General features: G+C 38.1%; 1 protein-coding gene across 1 annotated transcript; it reads right to left on the bottom strand.

Annotated features, from left to right (window-relative positions):
- Window positions 1-1948: 1948 nt before the first annotated feature.
- On the bottom strand, window positions 1949-2870 carry LOC118023191 (40S ribosomal protein SA-like). Its single transcript, XM_035024347.1, has one exon. It carries the CDS (start codon window positions 2810-2812, stop codon window positions 1949-1951), a length of 864 nt encoding a protein of 287 aa, XP_034880238.1. The 5' UTR covers window positions 2813-2870.
- Between the last annotated feature and the right edge of the window lie 16709 nt (window positions 2871-19579).

Raw genomic sequence — 19579 nt, 5'->3', positions numbered from 1 at the left:
CTTCTTCTTCTTCTTCTTTCTTCTTCTTCTTCTTACTTCAGATCTTTGTTTATTTCATTTTGTTTTTTAATGATAACTGATTTTCACTAGTGTCCTATCAATGTCATAATTACCCACTTTCTTGGGGTGGGTGACAAGACAGTGGATGGCGCATAAGAAGATGTCAGTGATGTGGAATGCTGGGTAGGGAATGGATCCCTTCCCCAAGTGGGGACTATTGAAGCCCATGATGTGTGCAGTACAGTATGGAGGGATTGCAGGTTACCTCCTGGGGAGGTAAGCCAGAGTAAGACCTGGATTATCTTTGAAGACACTGCAAGGCTGTGCTATGGCAGAAACAATACTTTCTGTGAACAGAGGAGTTTTTTTTTCCCCACTTAATTTAACATATTTTAATTTTTTCCCCATAGAAAAATAGTTATCCTGGGAACATTTTATCCTTTAACTTCTCTTGAGCTTCCTTGAGATACAAGGGTTTGTTTTAGTTAGTAAAGGGTCTAACAGGTTAAGAATTCTGTATAGGAATAGCTTAGGAATCACTAACTAGCACCATTATATAAAAGGCATAATGGTGCTAATAAGTGGTTCCTAATCTATTCAATGAGCACTGGGTATTATATGCAAATGATGAATCACTAAGCTCTACCTCTGAAACTAATAATACACTATATGTTAATTAATTGATTTTAAATTAAAAAAAGGCATGCAAGATAATTTGGATGGATAGCCAACTAAGAACATACCCCAACATATGCCCCAACAATTTGATTGAGAACCTTTCCTGTGATATCCATACAGATAAAGTCACATACTGACACCATGAGAGATGGGTGATTCTCCTTCCTCTTGCCTGCAGCTGTCCACTCTTTTTGTATGGCCGTGTTCTACTTGGATGGTCAAGGAATCTTTCTTTAGGTGTAACTTTAATTTATATTGAGGTCATTTTTTAAAAAATATTTAATTTATTTATTTGAGAGAGAGAGACAGCAAGTGTGGGGGAGGGATAGAGGGAGAAGCAGACTCCCTGCTGAGCAGGGAGCCTGACACAGGGCTCAATCCCAGGATCCTAGGATTATGACCTGAGCTGAAGGCAGACGCTTAACTGACTGAGCCACCCAGGCACCCCTATTGAGGTCATTTAAACCAAATTTTGATTGCTCCCTTTCTGCTTTTGCTTCCTGCCTTGCCAATACAAGGATTTTTGTGTTTTTCTTTAAGACTTGCCGATATTTTGTTACTGTCATGTCTTCAGCAATTTATTCAGAAGTACAATGCCACTCTTTCTCTAAAAAGTCAAGATAAATATGCACACAGTTTAATAGAGCCATAACTGTTCTACAAGGTTTGTTAGGAAAACCAGTAGACCCCTGCTTCCCTCCCCCACATTTCTCTTCCTCAGGAGCAGCCACTTTCTTGACTTTTCTATTTATCTTTGATAATAGATATTATCTATCTGTTATCTATCTAATATTTGCTTCTTGATTCTTCATACCTTTCCTATATTTTCATTCATCCAGTATAGTTATTTTGAAGTTTTAGTGAGATCAGAATTCAGTGCTTATGTCATTAAGACCATGCAAACACTCTTTTCAAGACATTCAGATATACGCTCCATGCTATTGTATCTTTTCTCCTGGAGCTCCCCTCATCTTGGGCTCAGTTCCCAACCCGCCAACCTTCACCTGAGATTCTGGAGATTCTCTCTCTGCTCTTCTCCTGTTTGGATCTTGTTTTCTCTCCTCTCTTCTACATCTCTCTGTTCTGTGGTTTACCCCCTTGATTTAGTACTGTGCATCCTTTAGTAGCTGTCTGAGACAGGGCGTAGGAGGGAAATTTTTTTTTTTTTCTACTTTTACAAACTGTTTATTTTCCGTCAACCTTTTCCATTTCTATTTCCATTTTGTTTGCCTTTGTGGAAGACCAGCTTAAGACCACGCAGTGGTTGTTCCTACCATTCAGTGGCTTGAGCAGTGGGAGCTGCAGACCGGTCTTCAGTGGCCGGCTGGGCGCTCCAGTCTTCAGTAGGGAACTGCTGAATAGGCACCGAGGGCACCTGCACGCCTTCAGACCAGTCTGCAACTTCAGGCTGAGTAGCAGTGAACTCAGGAGCTGGAGCCGTCCATTCACCCTGAAATTCCTCCTTGGTCACAGCCTTTTCAGCAGCGGCCTGCTCTTCCTTTTCAATCTCTTCAGGATCTCTGTAGAAGTAGAGATCAGGCATGACCTCCCACGGGTGTTCTCGGGAAATAGTGCCATGCATGCGCAGAACTTCCCTGGCCAGCATCCACCACGTCAGACCCACTGAGTGAGCTCCCTTGTTGTTGCAAGGGATGGCAATGTCCACATAGCACAGAGGAGAGTCTGTGTTACACAGAGCAATGGTAGGCAGGTTAACATAGGACGCCTCTGTAAGAGACTGGTGGTCAGCCCTGGGATCAGTAACCACCAGCAGTCTCGGCTCCCGGAAGGCTGCCTGGATCTGGTTAGTGAAGGTTCCAGGAGTGAATCGGCCGGCAATAGGAGTGGCTCCCATAGCAGCAGCGAACTTCAGCACAGCTCGCTGGCCAGTATTCCTGGGCGATATGACACTGACATCAGCTGGGTTTTCAATGGCAACAATGGCACAAGCTGCCAGCAGAAGCTTCTCCCAGGTTCTCTTCAGATTTATGATGTAGATGCCATCACTTTTCCTTTTGTAGATGTACTGTTCCATTTGAAAGTCAAGGTTGGTGCCACCTAAGTGGGTTCCTGCTGCAAGGAATTTGAGGACATCCTCCTCCTTCATTTGCAGGACATCAAGGGCTCCGGACATTGTGAAAGTGTCCCTTTAAGTTACGACGGAAACGCAAAACAACGCCGTATGGACCCTTCCCTGAGTAGCTCGGAAAGGGGAGGGAAATTTTTTTTTAAAGATTTTATTTATTTATTTGAGGGGGGAGGGGCAGAGGGGGAGGGAGAAGGAGAGAATCTCAAGCAGACTCCCCACCAAGCACAGAGCCCAACGCAGGGCTCCATCTCAGGGCCCTAAGATCGCAACCCCTTCTGACTGAGCCACCCAGGTACCCCAGGAGGGAAAATGTTTTTGAGACCTACATGCCTGACAATGTTTGTATTCATTATTTATTGTTAGTTTTGCCAGAAATAGAATTTTAGGTTGACATATATTTTTTTTCTTTCTTGCTTGCTAAAAGTGTTATTCTATTGGCTTCCAGCTTCAGTGATACTGTTAAGAAGTTGAGAGTCCTTCTTTTTTTTTTTTTTAAGATTTTATTTATTTATTTGACAGAGAGAGACCCAGCGAGAGAGGGAACACAAACAGGGGGGGTGGGAGAAGGAGAAGCAGGCTTCCTGCTGAGCAGGGAGCTCGATGTGGCGCTCGATCCCAGGACCTGGGATCATGACCTGAACCACCCAGGCGCCCTCATCACTGCCTTCTTTAATAACCTTTATTTTTATGGGTTTTTTTTTTTTTATTATTCTTATGTTAATCCCCATACATTACATCATGAATTTTAGATGAAGTGTTCCATGATTCATTGTTTGTGCATAACACCCAGTGCTCCATGCAGAATGTGCACTCCTCAATACCCACCACCAGGCTAACCCATCCTCCCACCACCCTCCTCTCTAGAACCCTCAGTTTGTTTTTCAGAGTCCATCGTCTCTCATGGTTCATCTCCCCCTCTGATTTCCCCCGCTTCATTCTTCCCCTCCCGCTACCTTCTTCTTCTTCTTCTTTTTTTTTTTTCTTAATATATATTGCATTATTTGTTTCAGAGGTACAGATCTGAGATTCAACAGTCTTGCACAATTCACAGCGCTTACCAGAGCACATACCCTCCCCAGTGTCTATCACCCAGTCACCCCATCCCTCCCACCCCACCTCCCACTCCAGCAACCCTCAGTTTGTTTCCTACAATTAAGAATTCCTCATATTAGTGAGATCATATGATACATGTCTTTCTCTGTTTGACTTATTTCACTCAACATAATACCCTCCAGTTCCATCCACGTCATTGCAAATGGCAAGATCTCATTCCTTTTGATGGCTGCATAATATTCCATTGTATATATATACCACCTCTTCTTTATCCATTCATCTGTCGATGGACATCTTGGCTCTTTCCACAGTTTGGCTATTGTGGACATTGCTGCTATAAACATCGGGGTGCATGTACCCCTTCGGATCCCTACTTTTGTATCTTTGGGGTAAATACCCAGTTGTGCAATTGCTGGATCATATGGTAGCTCTATTTTCAAGGAAGTTGAGAGTCCTTCTAATACCTCATTATTTCTATGTGATCCATTATCTTCCAAATCCAGATGGTAGGCTCCTATCTTTGTCACTAGCACTCTGAACTTTTATGACAATGTGCCTATTTGGATCTATTTTCATCCATTATGTCTGACATTTGATGGGAGTCTTTACATCTGGAAATCTATATCCCTTTGTTCTGAGGGAATCTTTCAAATTACTTCATTGATGACTTTCTCCCTTCCAATTTCCCTGTTTGCTCATTCTGAAGCTCCCTTTACTTAGATACTGAAGGTCCTAGGCAGGTCTTATTCACACACTATGAAAATGTGAAACATTCACAATTCTTTTTTAAAGATTTTCTTCATTTAGTTGAGAGAGAGAGATCACAAGCAGAGGGAGGAGCAGACTTCATGCTGAGCACGGAGCCTGACTTGAGGCTCGATCCCAGGACCCTGAAATCATGATCTTAGACAAAATCAAAAGTCAGATGCTTAACTGACTGAGCCACCCAGGTGCCCCTAATATATTTTCCTTATTTTCTTTTTGTCTCTGTGCTTTGCTCTTTTAAATGTCCTCAATTTTAACTTTTAACCCTTCTATTGATGTTTTTATTCCTGCTGTTATGCTTTTACTTTCTAAAAGCTTTTTTGGTTAGTTTTTCTAAATGTTCCCTAAAAAATAATGCCATATTGGATATTATTTTATTGTATCCTGCTAATTACATTTTTTTTTTTTCAATTTGCTCCCAGTTGCATTACTTTCTCCTTTTTTTGAGGGGATATGAATGATAGTTTATTTGAATGTTTCTGTCTTTCCAAGTTGCTTTTTCTCTTTGTGTGTTCTCATCCCTCTCTTTCATGTTAGAAGCTTTCCTGGTGCCATAATTTCCCTTTGTGTTACTGTGTTTAAGAAAAAAGAATTCTATTTTTAACTTTTCAAGGAACATCCATATTATTTTCCAGAGTGGCTGCACCAGTTTGGAAAAAAAGAGAGAAAAAAATCAAGAAATAGACTCTTAATTATAGACAACAAACTGATGGCTACCAGAGGGGAGGTGGATGGGGGGATGGGGGAAATAGGTGATGGGGGTGAAGGAGTGCACTTGTGATGAGCACCGGGTGTTGTATGGAAGTGTTGAATATTGTATACCTGAAACTAATTTTTTAAAAGATTTTACTTATTTATTTATTTATTTATTTGACTGGAGGGGGGAGGAGCAGAGGGAGAGGGACAAGCAGACTCTGTGCTGAGTGTGGAGCCCCACAGAAGGCCGGATCCCATGATGCTAAGACCATGACCCAAGCCAAAATGAAGAGTCAGACACTCAACTACTGAACCGCCCAGGCACTCCTACCTGAAGCTAATATTACACTGTATGTTAACTAACTGGAATTTAAAAACATAAAAAAAGAAAAAAGAATTCAAAAACTTGACTGAAACCATCTGGGAGCTTTAGTGTGGTATAACTGGGCCATTTAGTTGGAGAATCTCCAATGGTAGCATCTTTCACTCTTTCCTTCAGGAAGAAGGCAGTAACCTGTTTGAAAGGTTTTTTAACCTCTTCCTTGAAGGTCAAGCTTCGAGCATTCTGGAACTGTAGCCATTGGAGGGCTAAGGGTCCCACAGCACTCAGTGCTGGAATTCCCCCTGGATTGTATATGATACCTGCCCTCAGATGTGTCTGGTGTTTCACTAGTCCAAAGCCTCTTTTTTTTTCCCTCTTCAAAGGTTGGAGTGCTCATCTTTTGCTAGGATGGAGGAGGAGCGCATCACCCCAGTGTGTAGAAATGGGGCGAGATTTGGGGATCTGAGTGTTTCTAAAAAACATTCATTTAATCCTTGTGTTAGCACCTACTTTTCCATGCCCATTTTCAGAGTTATCTGATAGACCAATTTTTGAGCCTTTTGGGAATGCCCGGTATGAATTGGGTCAATTGTCTGCTTTTCCCATGCTAGGTTAGGATCCTGTTTTCTCATGTAAGCTATTTTTCTATCTGCCTTATAGCTTTGAAAATTTTCATGCTGCTGTAACATCTTCAGTTTTTCCTGTCTCAAAGATTTTTTCCTTGGGGGGGGTGGAAACCCTTTTATTGTCTATCAATAAAAATAGATGCACACAATAAGTCCACCATCTTTACCCTGAAGTCCATTGCTGAGTTTATTCACATTCCTTGGTTAGTGAGCCTAGAAATTAAAAGAGAGAGAGGGGCGAGGGAAGGAGAGAGTGATCGAGCCAGCCAACCGCAACCACTGATGGCTCATCATCTAAGGAATTGAAGGTATGTGTAAAGAAAGAGCTTGAGTCAGCCATCGTTGCCCACGGTTCTTCAATTTGAGGAAAACACCATGGTCATCAATTTCACAGTAGAAAATTTCTCTAGAAGGTCCAGGTCTCTTGCATACAGAGAAGTCCATTGGTTTTGAGAAAAGAAAGTATTGGTGTGTTGTAGCAGACCACTGGGTTCATAATCCTGGATCTGTTAGCTATTAGCTGTGTGTTCTTGGCAACCTATTATCTTCTCTTGCTTTAGTTTCCTCTTCTGGAAATAGTAACTACCTACCTTTTAGTGTTGAAGTGAAGTTAAATAAGTAAATGGAGATGCTTAAAACAGAACATCATATAACTGTGCTCAATTATTGTTTTTTTTTTTTTTTTTTTTCCATCTACTGGCTGTTTTTCCATGTGACTCCCATTCAAATGAGGGAAATGCAGGAGCTGGAGTTGAGAGTCGGAGGATGTCCTGATCTTGGACCAGACGTCTTTTGAATGGGAGAGAAGAGGGGATGGGCCAGTTTATTGATGTTCATCCAACATTTATTGAGGGCCAGGCTGCTTTTCTTTCTGAGAATGCCACAAAGAACAAAAGTGCAACAGTCTCTGCCCTCCTGGACCTACATCTAGAGGTTCTGTAGTCATGTGGAGACTCCTGCAAGAACACCTCCGAGCTTCTAGAAAAACATCCTATGGCAACAACACTCATTGAGTCCCATTCCTGGCCATCAAATGCAGCTCATACCAAGCCACAGAGGACCCTGGAGTGCAGCTGTGGATGGCAGCCCCAGGCTCAGGTGTTCCCTTAGGTTAAACTTGCCATCTCATCACACTTTACTTGCATGGCATCTCACCATGGGTCGGAAAGTCTTCTACCATAAAGCCAGGTCCCCATTACCCCATCACCCTGGCCAGGGGAGGGGAATTGGCTCTACAGAGCCCGTTACCAATCTAGAAGGGCAGTGCCCCATCTGGATAGTTCTCCTGGATCTAGACCTCCTCAGCATCTTCCTCACTAGGAAGCCTTGTAGCTGACTTCCTGACTTGCCTCTGTGCCTTGCAAGATCACCGTGCTAAAGCAAACTTTTTGAAAAGTGGCACATACCCTTGTAAGGAAGAAATGGTCCATGCATTTGGGTTGGCAACTCGTGAAGGAAGCAACACCACTTCCATATGTCTCCCGCGAGGCCTCAGGAAACTCATGCTGCTCACATCAGAACTCTGGATGGTATATGATTTGCTGCTTAGTGGGAGGACATTTAAAATTCCTGAAGGAAATACTTGGCATCAATAATCTCAAGTGTGTGCTACACGGTGGGATGGAGAGCAAAGAGCTGTTTTGCTTGGGGCTCTTGCTCTGCATGGTGTGCTCTGTGTGGTATGCAGCTGTTGTCTTGCATTTCCCACAGTTCTATGCAACGGGAGACCAGGGGAAGGAGAAAAAAGTGGGAAACGAGTGCGCTCTGCAGACGCAACGTGTACCCTCTGCTCTCAGATGTTTCCACAGCTCGTTCCGTGATTGAGCAGCACGCGTGAATCCGCAAACCGTATTTATCCATTTGTTGAAGGAGCAATCTACAGATGGCTTCCGGGCTTGGGTTTCTTCCCATATGGAAGGATGGTTTGTGCCCTGTGCCTGCTCCTCTGTGTCTCTGGTAGGACACTAAATGCACGTTTAATCTATTGTCCACTTCACGAAAGGAATTCCTAGCGCCCTATTTGGAACAGCTGAAGATCTTCGCAATATTCTGTGGAGGAAGGAGTAGAAATCAGAAAATAAGAAATGATCATTGACAGAACCCTTATCCTCTGCCCGTTCAGAGCTCAGCCCGTGACATGCACGGCTAGACCCTCCACCGCAATTTCTAGTTATTTCTGTGTCACCCCACCATGCTGCACGTTCTCTAAGGGCTGGAATTACAACAGGTTCACTTTCATATCTCTTGAGAGTGTCTGGCTCTCAGTGGGCTAAATGAATGGGTTATTAGCAATAACCAGAAGAGCAACAAGATCTTTTTTTGTGTTGTGGCAAGGACACCAAGCAAGGCTCCCAGCCACATGCGTCCTGGTCTCACAGTCTCCAGTCACGAGCTGCTAATTTGGGCAAGTCCCTTCTTAGGTGGCCCTTCCTCTCCTGAGGAAATGGAAGAAGGGATCCCTCTGGTTCTGATCATCTTTAACATTCGGCAGATTAAGGGACCGAGAGCCTTGTTTCCCGCAGGTCCTGGTGTGGATTTGTAAATAGCTCAGGCTCCTTCACTTCTCAGTCTGTAGGACCAGAGAAAGAAAAGTAGAGTATTGATGATTTAAATTCAGACAGTAGACTCAACGGGCAGGTACGGAGTCACACTCTTGTTCCACAAAGTCAGTATTCGCTAGAGATCGTGATGGTCATGAACTCCAGCCATGGGGACCACCCTCCCCACCGGTTACCAGCACAGGGCTGATGCTGGCTTCTATCTTCCCCTCCAGTTGGTTGGCTTTGTTGCTTGAGTGTGACTGAAGACTGTCTTCAAACTGAATTGGAAAAAAAAAACTTTCTCATTCCTCTCTCCCAGAAACAGTCAGCTGGGGTTCGGCATTCGTAATATGCTTGTTGAACAGTAAGTCAGCCTTATGTGACCGAGAGAGTGGTTCTTCCCGAGCACAGAGACGGACTCTCTTCCAACAACACTTGTCTCTCTTCTGCTGTTGACCCCTGGTGCTTTCTCACACTGGTATCAGGATTCGAGTAAGAGAAAACCACTTGGCTTCCCACCACCCCGCCCATACCACAACACTCCACTCTCTCTGGCCCCAGTCCTGTTTAGGTCATCCTTGAGGTCATGGAGACGACTTTACAAGTCTCCGTTGGATCAATTAAAGCACAGCTATGTGAGAGAGGCCACTTTTTATTTCTGAGATGTCTTTCCTGGGTGAAATATGGACTTCTCTGCAACTCTTGGCTTTCTTCTCGGCTCTTTCTTCATCCGTCCTGTTCCCCGGGCAGACTTCTGTGATTGTATGCTTCAGTCGGTGTCTGAGTGATAGGTCACTTTGAGTCTCCACTCTCTTCCCCGTGGGACAGTGAACTCCTTAGGAGCTGGAAGTGAGCCTCATTCATGTGTGCATCTCCCAGGCCTGCCGCAGCTCAGTAAATGTTTCTTAAACAGAATTAATCCTCCATCCCACCCCCACGATCATCTTTCAGACTGCATTGGGATTTGGACATCTTCTATAATCACCCTCGTTTGCCTCTAACTCCTAATAATTCATACTTCCCTGATAAAAAAAGAAACACAAAAAAGGGAATAACAAGGCAACAAGCTCTCTCAGTGGTCAGATAAGCTTGCTTTTATGGAGGATTTTCAGAGGTTCATCAGATGTTCCCACATGTGGAATTTTTTTGAAGGTTAGATTTGCTCCAACTTGATCTTCATTTCTACATAGTATTTTTAGAGGGCTCTTCGATTTTTAAAGGACTTCATTAATTCCACAGATGATAGGTCCAATGTATGCAATAGAATCTTTTGTTATTTTATAAATAAGGGCTTTTATTCTCAACGTTTGAAAAAGCCCACACCTATCGCACTTTTATTTTAGAGATGTCCTCCCAAAATAAAAATTCCTAAGAAGGCATTTGACTGGTGAGATTTGAGGTAGCCCAAACCCCTTTGTCTTAATAGTATGTTGGTGAGGCTGTGTTCAGGGCTGTCTGAATCCTCTTGGATGGATCTAATAAATGTGTGGTTTAGAGGGACACTGCACATTTGAATCTGGAAGGAGAGAGTTAAGTGACCATCACCAATTACGGCTTCGGAGGGGGTGATTAAGATCAAAATTGCAGGGAGGTTTTTAATTTAGCTGCCTAGAGAAGCTGCCCCCAGTTGAGCCAAGCTCATCAGATCATACACATGCTCCATCCCCTCACCCGCACCGCCACTCAGAGCAATTGTATCCGAAAGGGCACCAAATGGATTGTGTGGCCTGGTACCCTTTGCCTGCGGGTCTACCAGAGTCCCCTCACCATTTTATTAGCGAGAGCAAGAAGGAGCAAATCAAGTTGAAGGCAAGTAAAACAAGAAACGAAATGGGGAAAAGTTTAAAGTGTGACTTTGTGCAGTTGCGCATTCAATTCATGCGATTCTTTCTTGTTGCCAACATGTGCAAATACAGCTGTGGATGGTGTGAAGACCCGGGCTTTGCTTTTGTTGCTGTGTGTGTTTTCTGCTAAGAGACCCAACTCCTGAGCCCATTTTGTATATTTCATCTGAAATTCATGTCCCCTGCCCCAATTTCTTCCTGATGCTGTGTATAAACCTGGATGGCAATGCGTACCTATACTGATAAGACGTGTGGTTGGTATGAGGGTTCCTTGGCAGATGTGTCTGAGTGAGTGAGCTTCCCTTGGACTCTAATGTTCTAGCAGTGCTCTCAGGGAGAGGGACCTTCTAGTAATGCTGCTAATAACGTCTCCCGTTTCTGTATCGTTTCCTACGTGCCTGGCATTGTGCTGGGTGTTTGCTGGCATGATCTCTCTGCTGAAAACACCTGGAATGTGGGTTCTATTCTCTTCCAGTGCCATGATTCCACATATAGGTGAAAATAATGCAAAATAATGCTTGTCTATAAACATGCTCTGAATGTTATCCGCTGCTCCTGAGGTACACTTATCGATAGGCCCACACATCCATTATTTATATAGATAAGGCCAATATAATTGAACTTCATATTAGCATAAACCCGGTATAAATATTTATAAATTAATGTTTAATTAGCATGTGGGTTTAGGCGGTTTCTGTTGGTAATATATAGCCAAAGACATTGTAAAGTTTCAGAACCGTATACAAAATGAGTGTTTGTAAAGTTAATAAGGCCATTTTTCATTTGAAAAAAAATGCAGTTTGAAATCAGTACCCTGTGTACCATTTCTTATGGTTTTCCTAATAATATATTCTTGAATATGAATGTGGGCCCATAGTTAACTGTTCAAGGCCTCTTAATTAAATTAGGAATAATGAAATATTTTCAGGATTCCCATTAAGAACATTTACTGATGAATACAGTTTATTCTTTTCAGACTGGAGCTTGACTTAATTCAACATTCTGATTACATTGCCCTATCATAGTAGGGTGGCCTCATCAAAATAATGATAATCCTCAGTTCAGTACTTTGAAAACAGCCAACTTTTCTCCTTGTTTAATAGGCTCTAAATCAGTAAACTAAATTAATAAGAAAAGTCCTCAGCTCACGTAATGATGTGCTTTCAATTCAAATTTTTACTTTGTAAATCTATCTATTCATCATGTGTTCCAAAGGAAGGTGCAGTTGACAATGGGGTCATTTAAGTCCAGCCTGACAAAATGTCTGAAAAGATTTATTTCAGCCTTACTTTTGTTAAATGTAAAATATTTTCACACTTCAAACGCTAAAGATTTTAACTGTTTCTATTGCAAAAATATATAACATCAAATATATAACATACTTTGTAAATACATATATAACCATATGTGCGTATCTATAATATGTACACAAACATACATATAAAATTACTGAGCATTTAAAAAAGAAAATGTTAGTAATCTTTTTTTTTTTTCTAGACTATATTACAACCCAAGTAGCTTGTGTCCTTTATCATCTCAGAAAGTTCCTTCTACATTTAATTGTCTTTTTTATTTCTGGAAGATTCTATTCTATTTTTCACTCTAGAATTTACTCATTCATGATTATATAATCTGTTCTTGATTAAGTAACTCAGGCAAGTTTATAATAAAGACTTTCTATTGTGAGAAAAAGTTAAGTTTTTTTTTTAAGTTTTTATTTTTTTAAATTTTATTTAATCAGAATCTGTAAATAAGTGAGACAATAATTCATGGGTAAAATGTATTATGTTACCAGTGGACAAATCTAAAAATGTTCATGAGGCATAATTCACGTCTCTGGTTATTTCTTAGAATGTAGACTGTAGGATAAAGGGCCATTTAATAATTTCAATCTGCAGTGAAATATGCTCACATAGGAAAAACATTAAAATAAAGCCAACATGAATTATAGTTTAAAAAACATAAATTTTGACACCCTTTTTCAGTTACCACAAACAAAATATCAGTCAATACTTTCACCTATAATTGGTGCTGGTGACAGTTTGTAAGAATTTCAAAAGGTTTCTAAATAAATAGCAATGCAGCAGACTACCAAAATAAAGAAAAATAGCTTCAAATTTTAGTAGAGTGTTATTTCAATATTGAGTTAAATTTCTTTAAAGATTGAGGTTTTCGCATGACAAATATAATTTGCATCCAAATAATTCAAGAATAACAAGACTAAAAAAGTATATGCATATTTTTCTTTAAATTATAATATGCTGTCTAGGCCTTAGGTCTTTTAAAATATGAAGCACTTTATTTCAGTTTGCATTTGAACACATACATGGCACAAGGAAGCTTTTTTCTTAGTTTAATATCAAAGAATTTTATGAAAAAATTATGATTTTTTTAAGTTTCTCCATTTCAAATTGAAATGAGCATAGCACTTCAATATGAACACTGAATCCTTTATTTTAGTAACTTAAATTTCAAGAAAAAAATAGAAATACTTTTGCTTTTGTCCTTTGTCATTGCTATTTGCCAAGTAATTTTTCATCAATCAAATCAAATGCTAAGTTAAATTATCACACTAGTATTTATTTAAGTGTATTTTTAAGAAATGCCTTTTCCTTAAGTTGCATACCTAAATGAAATAGGATTCAGAATATTGTCCTTAATATTTCTAAGTTCTTGTGAATCATTTAAATAAGTATTTTGGAAATCTTTAATCAAAGCAATTGATTAGACATTTAGGATTTGCTTGGATGGTATTAAATTATGATAATTGGAGTTTAACAACAGCATTGCTTCTTTATTTTACTGTAATAGAAATTTATTTTTCACTGTCAATATTGTCAGTATTTTGAGATTTAGAGAAGATTAATTTTAGATATACCTGATTACATTTCTATTTGGTTGTGGACTATAATACAATAAAAATAAAACTAAGCTTATACAGATTTCACAATTTTTACATGGACTGTCAAAATTATTTTAGTGAGAATATTTTTTCATTCTATTATAATTTATGAGAAAAGATCTCCTTCTTAATTATAATTCCAAATGATAATATTTAACCACAATATCTATCCCAAGGGCAATAAGAATGGGGAGTAGCTTCTAAAAGTTTAGAAATGTTTTTGCTACAATGTAGCTGCTATTTTGTAGCAGTCATTTTAAAAGGCAATAGCAGGAATTACAAAGGAAGTAATTTATGAGTTTGAGTCTGATTTTATAATTTATGATGTTAGGTCCTGTAGGATTTTAAAATGTGTTCTATCATAGAAAATTATCACGAAATGTTACTATTTGTTTCTGTAGTCCCTAATAAACAACAAAATCTAGCAAAACATTTCAAGTATATCTGGATCCATTCTACTGGACTTATTTCTGTATTCTAGATCATTTCCACAGGCTACACACCAGTTGTAGTTAATGAAGATCAAAAGATATTTCAAAGGTAATATTCTATTAAAACTCTAAGTTAGTATCATGGTTAAGAAATAAACCAGTGAAGAGTCTGGCATCCTGGTTAGCCTTAAAAAATAATACTGTGACAGAGAATTTTGCTAGGAGGGGAAACATTTCTGAGCAGAATGAAAGTAAATTTTCTGTTTCTCATCGGTTTGTGTCAATATTGGAACAAGTGTACTCTGTTTGCCTTCCATTTATTTTCATTTGTAAAAGTATTTCATAGAAGTCTGAAAGATTCAATTCATTTTATTTGTTTTGTGCATTTGAAGACTTCTTTAAGCATTCTCAGGAAAATAAAGAATAACTTTTAAAAAATAGGCAGTAACATTCAGGAAAAAATGACACATTTTTTTCTTTCTTCAATTTGTAGAATTTCTGGTATATGTTGATTATATTAAAATCTTTTCTAAAAGGCAAAATTTCCAGAGGCAAAATTGCATTTTTTTCTGCCATTTACTCTCTCTGTTCCTTAATTTTTAAATTCTTGGCATGCAAGAACCAGTTTTCTTCATAAAAAAATTGTTTAAAGCAAACACTTTTATTTTATTTTATTTTTTTGAGTGCCAGTATTTACAAATTCCCAAAGCAAAAACATTGCAACATGTAAATATCTGGGGGTTTCTTTGCATAAAATACTTTGATAGTTTAACATTTAAATACATTGATAGATACTGAACTAATATTCCAGAACAAATACCTTAATATTTTTCATGTAAAGTGAACATTCTGTATTAAAAAATAAAAATTGCTGACACCCTGAGTCAATTTTAATTATTTCAATATCAAGTCTATCACTTCAATTTATGACTTAAGCTTAGATTGCTCACTGTGTAAATTTTTTCACTAAGGTAATTAGTGTATAATTAATTATTCAATAATTAAAATGCAGGTTAACAAATTTCTATATATAAAAGTTAAAAAAATGTCCTTCATTCAAACTGTGAACTCTAAGCCTATAAAACTCTTCAAAGAACCCCAAGATATCAAGCAATCTTTTATTTAGCTAAACCTACCCCCCACCTTCACTCTTATTCATACTTAAATACTCAGTATGCTCACAGCTTGGAAAAAAGCTAGAAAGCCTTAATGGATCACTGATTTTAACTAAAGAGGTAGGTGCATATCCCTTATAAATGAATTCAAAACAATTTTTGTCTTAGCATTAATAGTTTTCATCAAATGAAAACAAGCTTCTTAGTGTAGAAGAAGAAAGTCTTGAATAGGACACTTATTAACATATCTTTTATTTTAAATTCATTCTAAAACAATATCTATTACAGTGGGACAATGGTGCATTTTTCCCCCCATTTTCTTATATTCCAGCGGTGGACTTCTTTTGAGCAAAAGGTAACATAACCAAAGTACAAAGCGAAGGATTCAGTAAAAACAGCAGGAATACATAAAATCAACTTCGGGAAAATAATATCTAATCTTGTTATAGCTTAAATCTAATACAGTGAATGTGGGTTAGCCTTTCATTTTTCATGATGTATATATTCTTAGTTTAGGTGTTATGCCATTGAAAGTGTATTCACGCTTAAAGATAATGAGGTGCAGATTTGAATTTTCATCTGGCTACTAATAGAAGTAACAAGTAACATGCTTTAATGATGCTCATACATTTTAGGTAAAGTTATTAGAATCAATGGCAAGAATAATTTCCAATGTCATGGTAAGCTTTCTTGAGATTAAAAAGAATAAAAACCAGGTAGTGCTTTAGTTTTTTGTTCCTTAAATTTCTGCATAATCTCTTTCAAAAGACATACACGTTGTTATATTTATACCTTTTTTTTCCCTGCCAATAATCCTGAAGGCCAAACATTTCTTTTAAATGATTTTTTTTCTAGCGTTGGAAAATAACATGACAATTTGGAAACTGAGGATGAAATGAATTCTGTATTTGACAAAAGCAGGGAGAAAGGCAATTTCCATTTTTAGCTAAAAAGAACTTCAACAGAATTAAATCAGGGATGATAAAAACATTACTCTAAAATATTATGGTGTTCTTTTTTCCTTTTCTTAAATGGAGTACTAAAAATCTTTAGTATTGGAAACACGAAACCAGTCATAAAACTGGTCGTGATAATTTGTGCAATATTGATCTTGTAATTACCCCTTTGAGGACAAAATTTATCTTTTAATGTGTGATTATGAGATGTTATCAAAAGAAAAAGTTTTCAACAAGTGTCCCTATTCTTTAAAAAGCATTTCCATATTGACTATGTAAGATTCATTTAATTGCCGAATTGTGAAATAAACATTTTGCACAAAAATGTTTGTAACTTTTTGCTCTCTTTGTTTTTTAAATGTAGTTTTTTTCTTTAAACAGGTATTATTGATTGTACTGATTAAAAGAAGTCTTCACATATGTTTCTCTGCACTTTCTAGCATTTTGGTTTGAGAGTTTTCATAAATGCAATCCCCCCATCTTTTTGACACATCATTCTGAGGTATTGTCAAGTCCAACCCAAGAAGTAATCACACATCCGGGAAGACAGTAGCAGTTTCTTTTTCTAACCTTCTCAGTGAAAACAGGTAGGGGCACGAACGACTATATTATGACCCCAGTATATCTGTGGCTTTCAAATCTGACACCTGTCAGATAGAAACAAGCTAGAGATGCTCTTATCAATTACAGGAGATCACCGATAGCACGGGCATGTTGGAATGATGAAGAAGGCTTCCATTTTTTTTTTTTTAAAGCATGTCATCTGTACCTATTAGAAGGGGCTGAGAAAGAGACTTTTAAATGCTTACAGGAAAAAAAAAAATCTAAGCAAAATAGTCTTGAAAACATCTATTTGCCCTTTTTGTAGCAAATAGAGATTTAGGGACTGAAAGTTTTCATTAACATCTAAGGCTGTGGTCAGATAATAGAGCATAATATAACATCGCAAAATGAAGCACCAATACCAACAACTATTAAAGATCTCAACTATTCCAGTTAGCTAATTAAATATCAACAGTTGGAGTATTAAGGAATATCCTGAATCAAATAGAATTTATTTTTATGTTGTTTTTCTAAAACCGAATTTTATTCCCTAACCTTGTTACAGAAAGCTAGTAAGGCAAATAATTTTCTTCAGGTATAAAACCAGTTCTTAAGGGAAAGGAAACTCTTTGGCTAATGAAAAAGAGAAAATTGTGTAGTCTGTCCTTCTCTCTAATTTACATGATTTCTTTTAAATAAAATCATTTACTCAGTGACAGTAAATGCAACCAGCAGATGTTTAGTTATTTGCTGAAGCAAGACAGTATATTAACTGATGGAAGTATCAATTGCAGTTATTAAAATAGACGCTATTTAGGAGAACTGTGGGATTCAGAAATAATTATTCATATAATTAGAAATTGGAAATGAGTCAACAGGAATTGTTTTGGCATAAAAAAGACATTTGAAATGACTTTAAGTATTGTTCTACCAAAGTATATCCAATGCACATTACATGAACATTAAATTTGCTGTTTTATTTCTAAGATCACCCCAAAATCTTTGAGATAGATTGGATTTGGTGCAAATAAAAATCCTGGTAAGTTACTTGTATTTTATGGCAACGGTTAATTTGAATATCTTTGAGGCTGGATATACTTCAAAGTTTAATTTTTTCTTAATTGGTATCTTCCATATTAATTTGGTCAAATTGTTGCCTATTATTTGACAGGGCACATGCATAGGGAAGACATTTAGGATTTGCTTATTGTGGGCAACTATGTAATTCTCCCTCTTGTCTTAAAAAATATAGCACAGGAGAGAGTATCAGAATAGTCCCATGCTAAAGTAACTCGGAATGAATTATTACATTACACGAGAACAGGAACTCCTCTGTGAACATATTCCATCAAAATTAGCATCATCACTGAACTGTTACTTGGATTCAGCCCATCTGAAAGATTGCAAACTACTTAGAACGACCTCACTCCATAAAAAACGCCATCACCAATCCCTGAAAATTAACAACAGTTTTGTTAATCAAGGATTTCATCTCCACATTAAACTGAGGCCAAATTAAAAAGCCATGATGCTAAGGCGCACAAAAACATTTGTTAAGCAAAGTCAAAATTAATGACAAACAAAATCAAGTTTCCTTTGTGGCTGATTTTCAGGCAGCTGCATCTAAATATAAAAGAACCATCAAAGAAAGATATCCATTAATTATTAACTCAGAACAACTTCAGAAAGCAGAGCCCTTAAACTTTCATTGACATCATTCTGCCAGTCTCCTAATCTCTGCAAGTTGCTGGTAAGAGTTGCATTAAACACAGCATGCCACCAATCCTGCCTTTAAAAACTGCGGCTCCAGAGCTGCGCACTGCAGCCTGAAGACCACACGAGAGAACGACACTTGCTGTAGAGACATCTTTAAGAAATTGACAATCTCACGTTCTGAATAATCTCCTGGGTTACTTTACCTCTCTCAACCACACAATAGGGTGTCAATAGCCTAATGGCAACGTGCAAGATGAAGAAACTCATCCCCCCGACCCTTTTTATCCCCCTTTGGAAGTGTAAGACCACTGTCAGGATTAAAACACTGTGCCATCCTATAGTGTGTAATGCAGTGAAATGTAATGCAGCGAAATGTATAGATCGGTCCTGGGCTTTTCCACTACAGAATAGGAGAAGGGGCTCTGGTGTAGGTGACACTGATAGAATGTGGAAGCATCCAGGGCTGTTTGTCAGCCAGAGAGATAATTTAGGTTATGAAGTATTATTAGTGTTTTCAGTTTTTTTTTTTTTTTTTTTTGTCGCAATTAAGTACTTTTCAGTTTATAAAATACTGTTGGCTTGATTGCAGATACCAAATGCAATGCAATCTCTGTGAAAATATCCTTTAAAAACCTATGTTAATATTTGAGATTTAAGTCCAAATTTCTTCCCTGGATTTAGGACAGTCTGGGGCCAAAATGCAGAGAAACAAGATTTTTTCATTTGCTTTGAATTTTTTTTTCTTTTCTTCTTTTTTTTTTTCTTAATTGAACTATAGCTGACACACAAAGGTTATATTAGTTTCAGGTGTATGACATAGTGATTCAACAACTCTCTATGCCATGGGCTGCATTTTGAATTTTTATAATCTGGCATCATCATAGTTGACTTACGATTTTACTTTGAAATACAGAGAAACAAAACTCTCATGTGGAATATTTCTAATCTGGATATCAACCTGTTATGTGAGGAAGATTTTTCAAAAATGCTTTAAAATGGAAGTAAAAATGAACACATACACATGTAAACAATCTATAGTTTTGATTTTTGATAACACTTTTTGCAGATACGGCTCCATAGAAAGGAGACCGCTGTTACATGTCAGAGAGGGACATGATTTTCAGACCCTTTGGGCAAGAGCTTTATTCTACTTCTGTCTCCAGAGAAATCACTCTCTCTGCCTCCTAAAAACTTCTCAGAGTACAGACGAGCATCATCTAACCAAAATAAGCGTCAAAGACTGCCGCATTTGAATAAAAGTCTAAAAGCGATCAGCGGGACTGAGAACAGATAACAAATATTA

This window comes from Mirounga leonina, unplaced genomic scaffold (genome assembly GCF_011800145.1).
Source record: "Mirounga leonina isolate KUSES-001 unplaced genomic scaffold, KU_Mleo_1.0 Mir_178, whole genome shotgun sequence".
In the NCBI taxonomy this organism is placed as follows: Eukaryota; Metazoa; Chordata; class Mammalia; order Carnivora; family Phocidae; genus Mirounga; species Mirounga leonina.
This window is presented reverse-complemented; position numbering and strand designations above follow the sequence as displayed.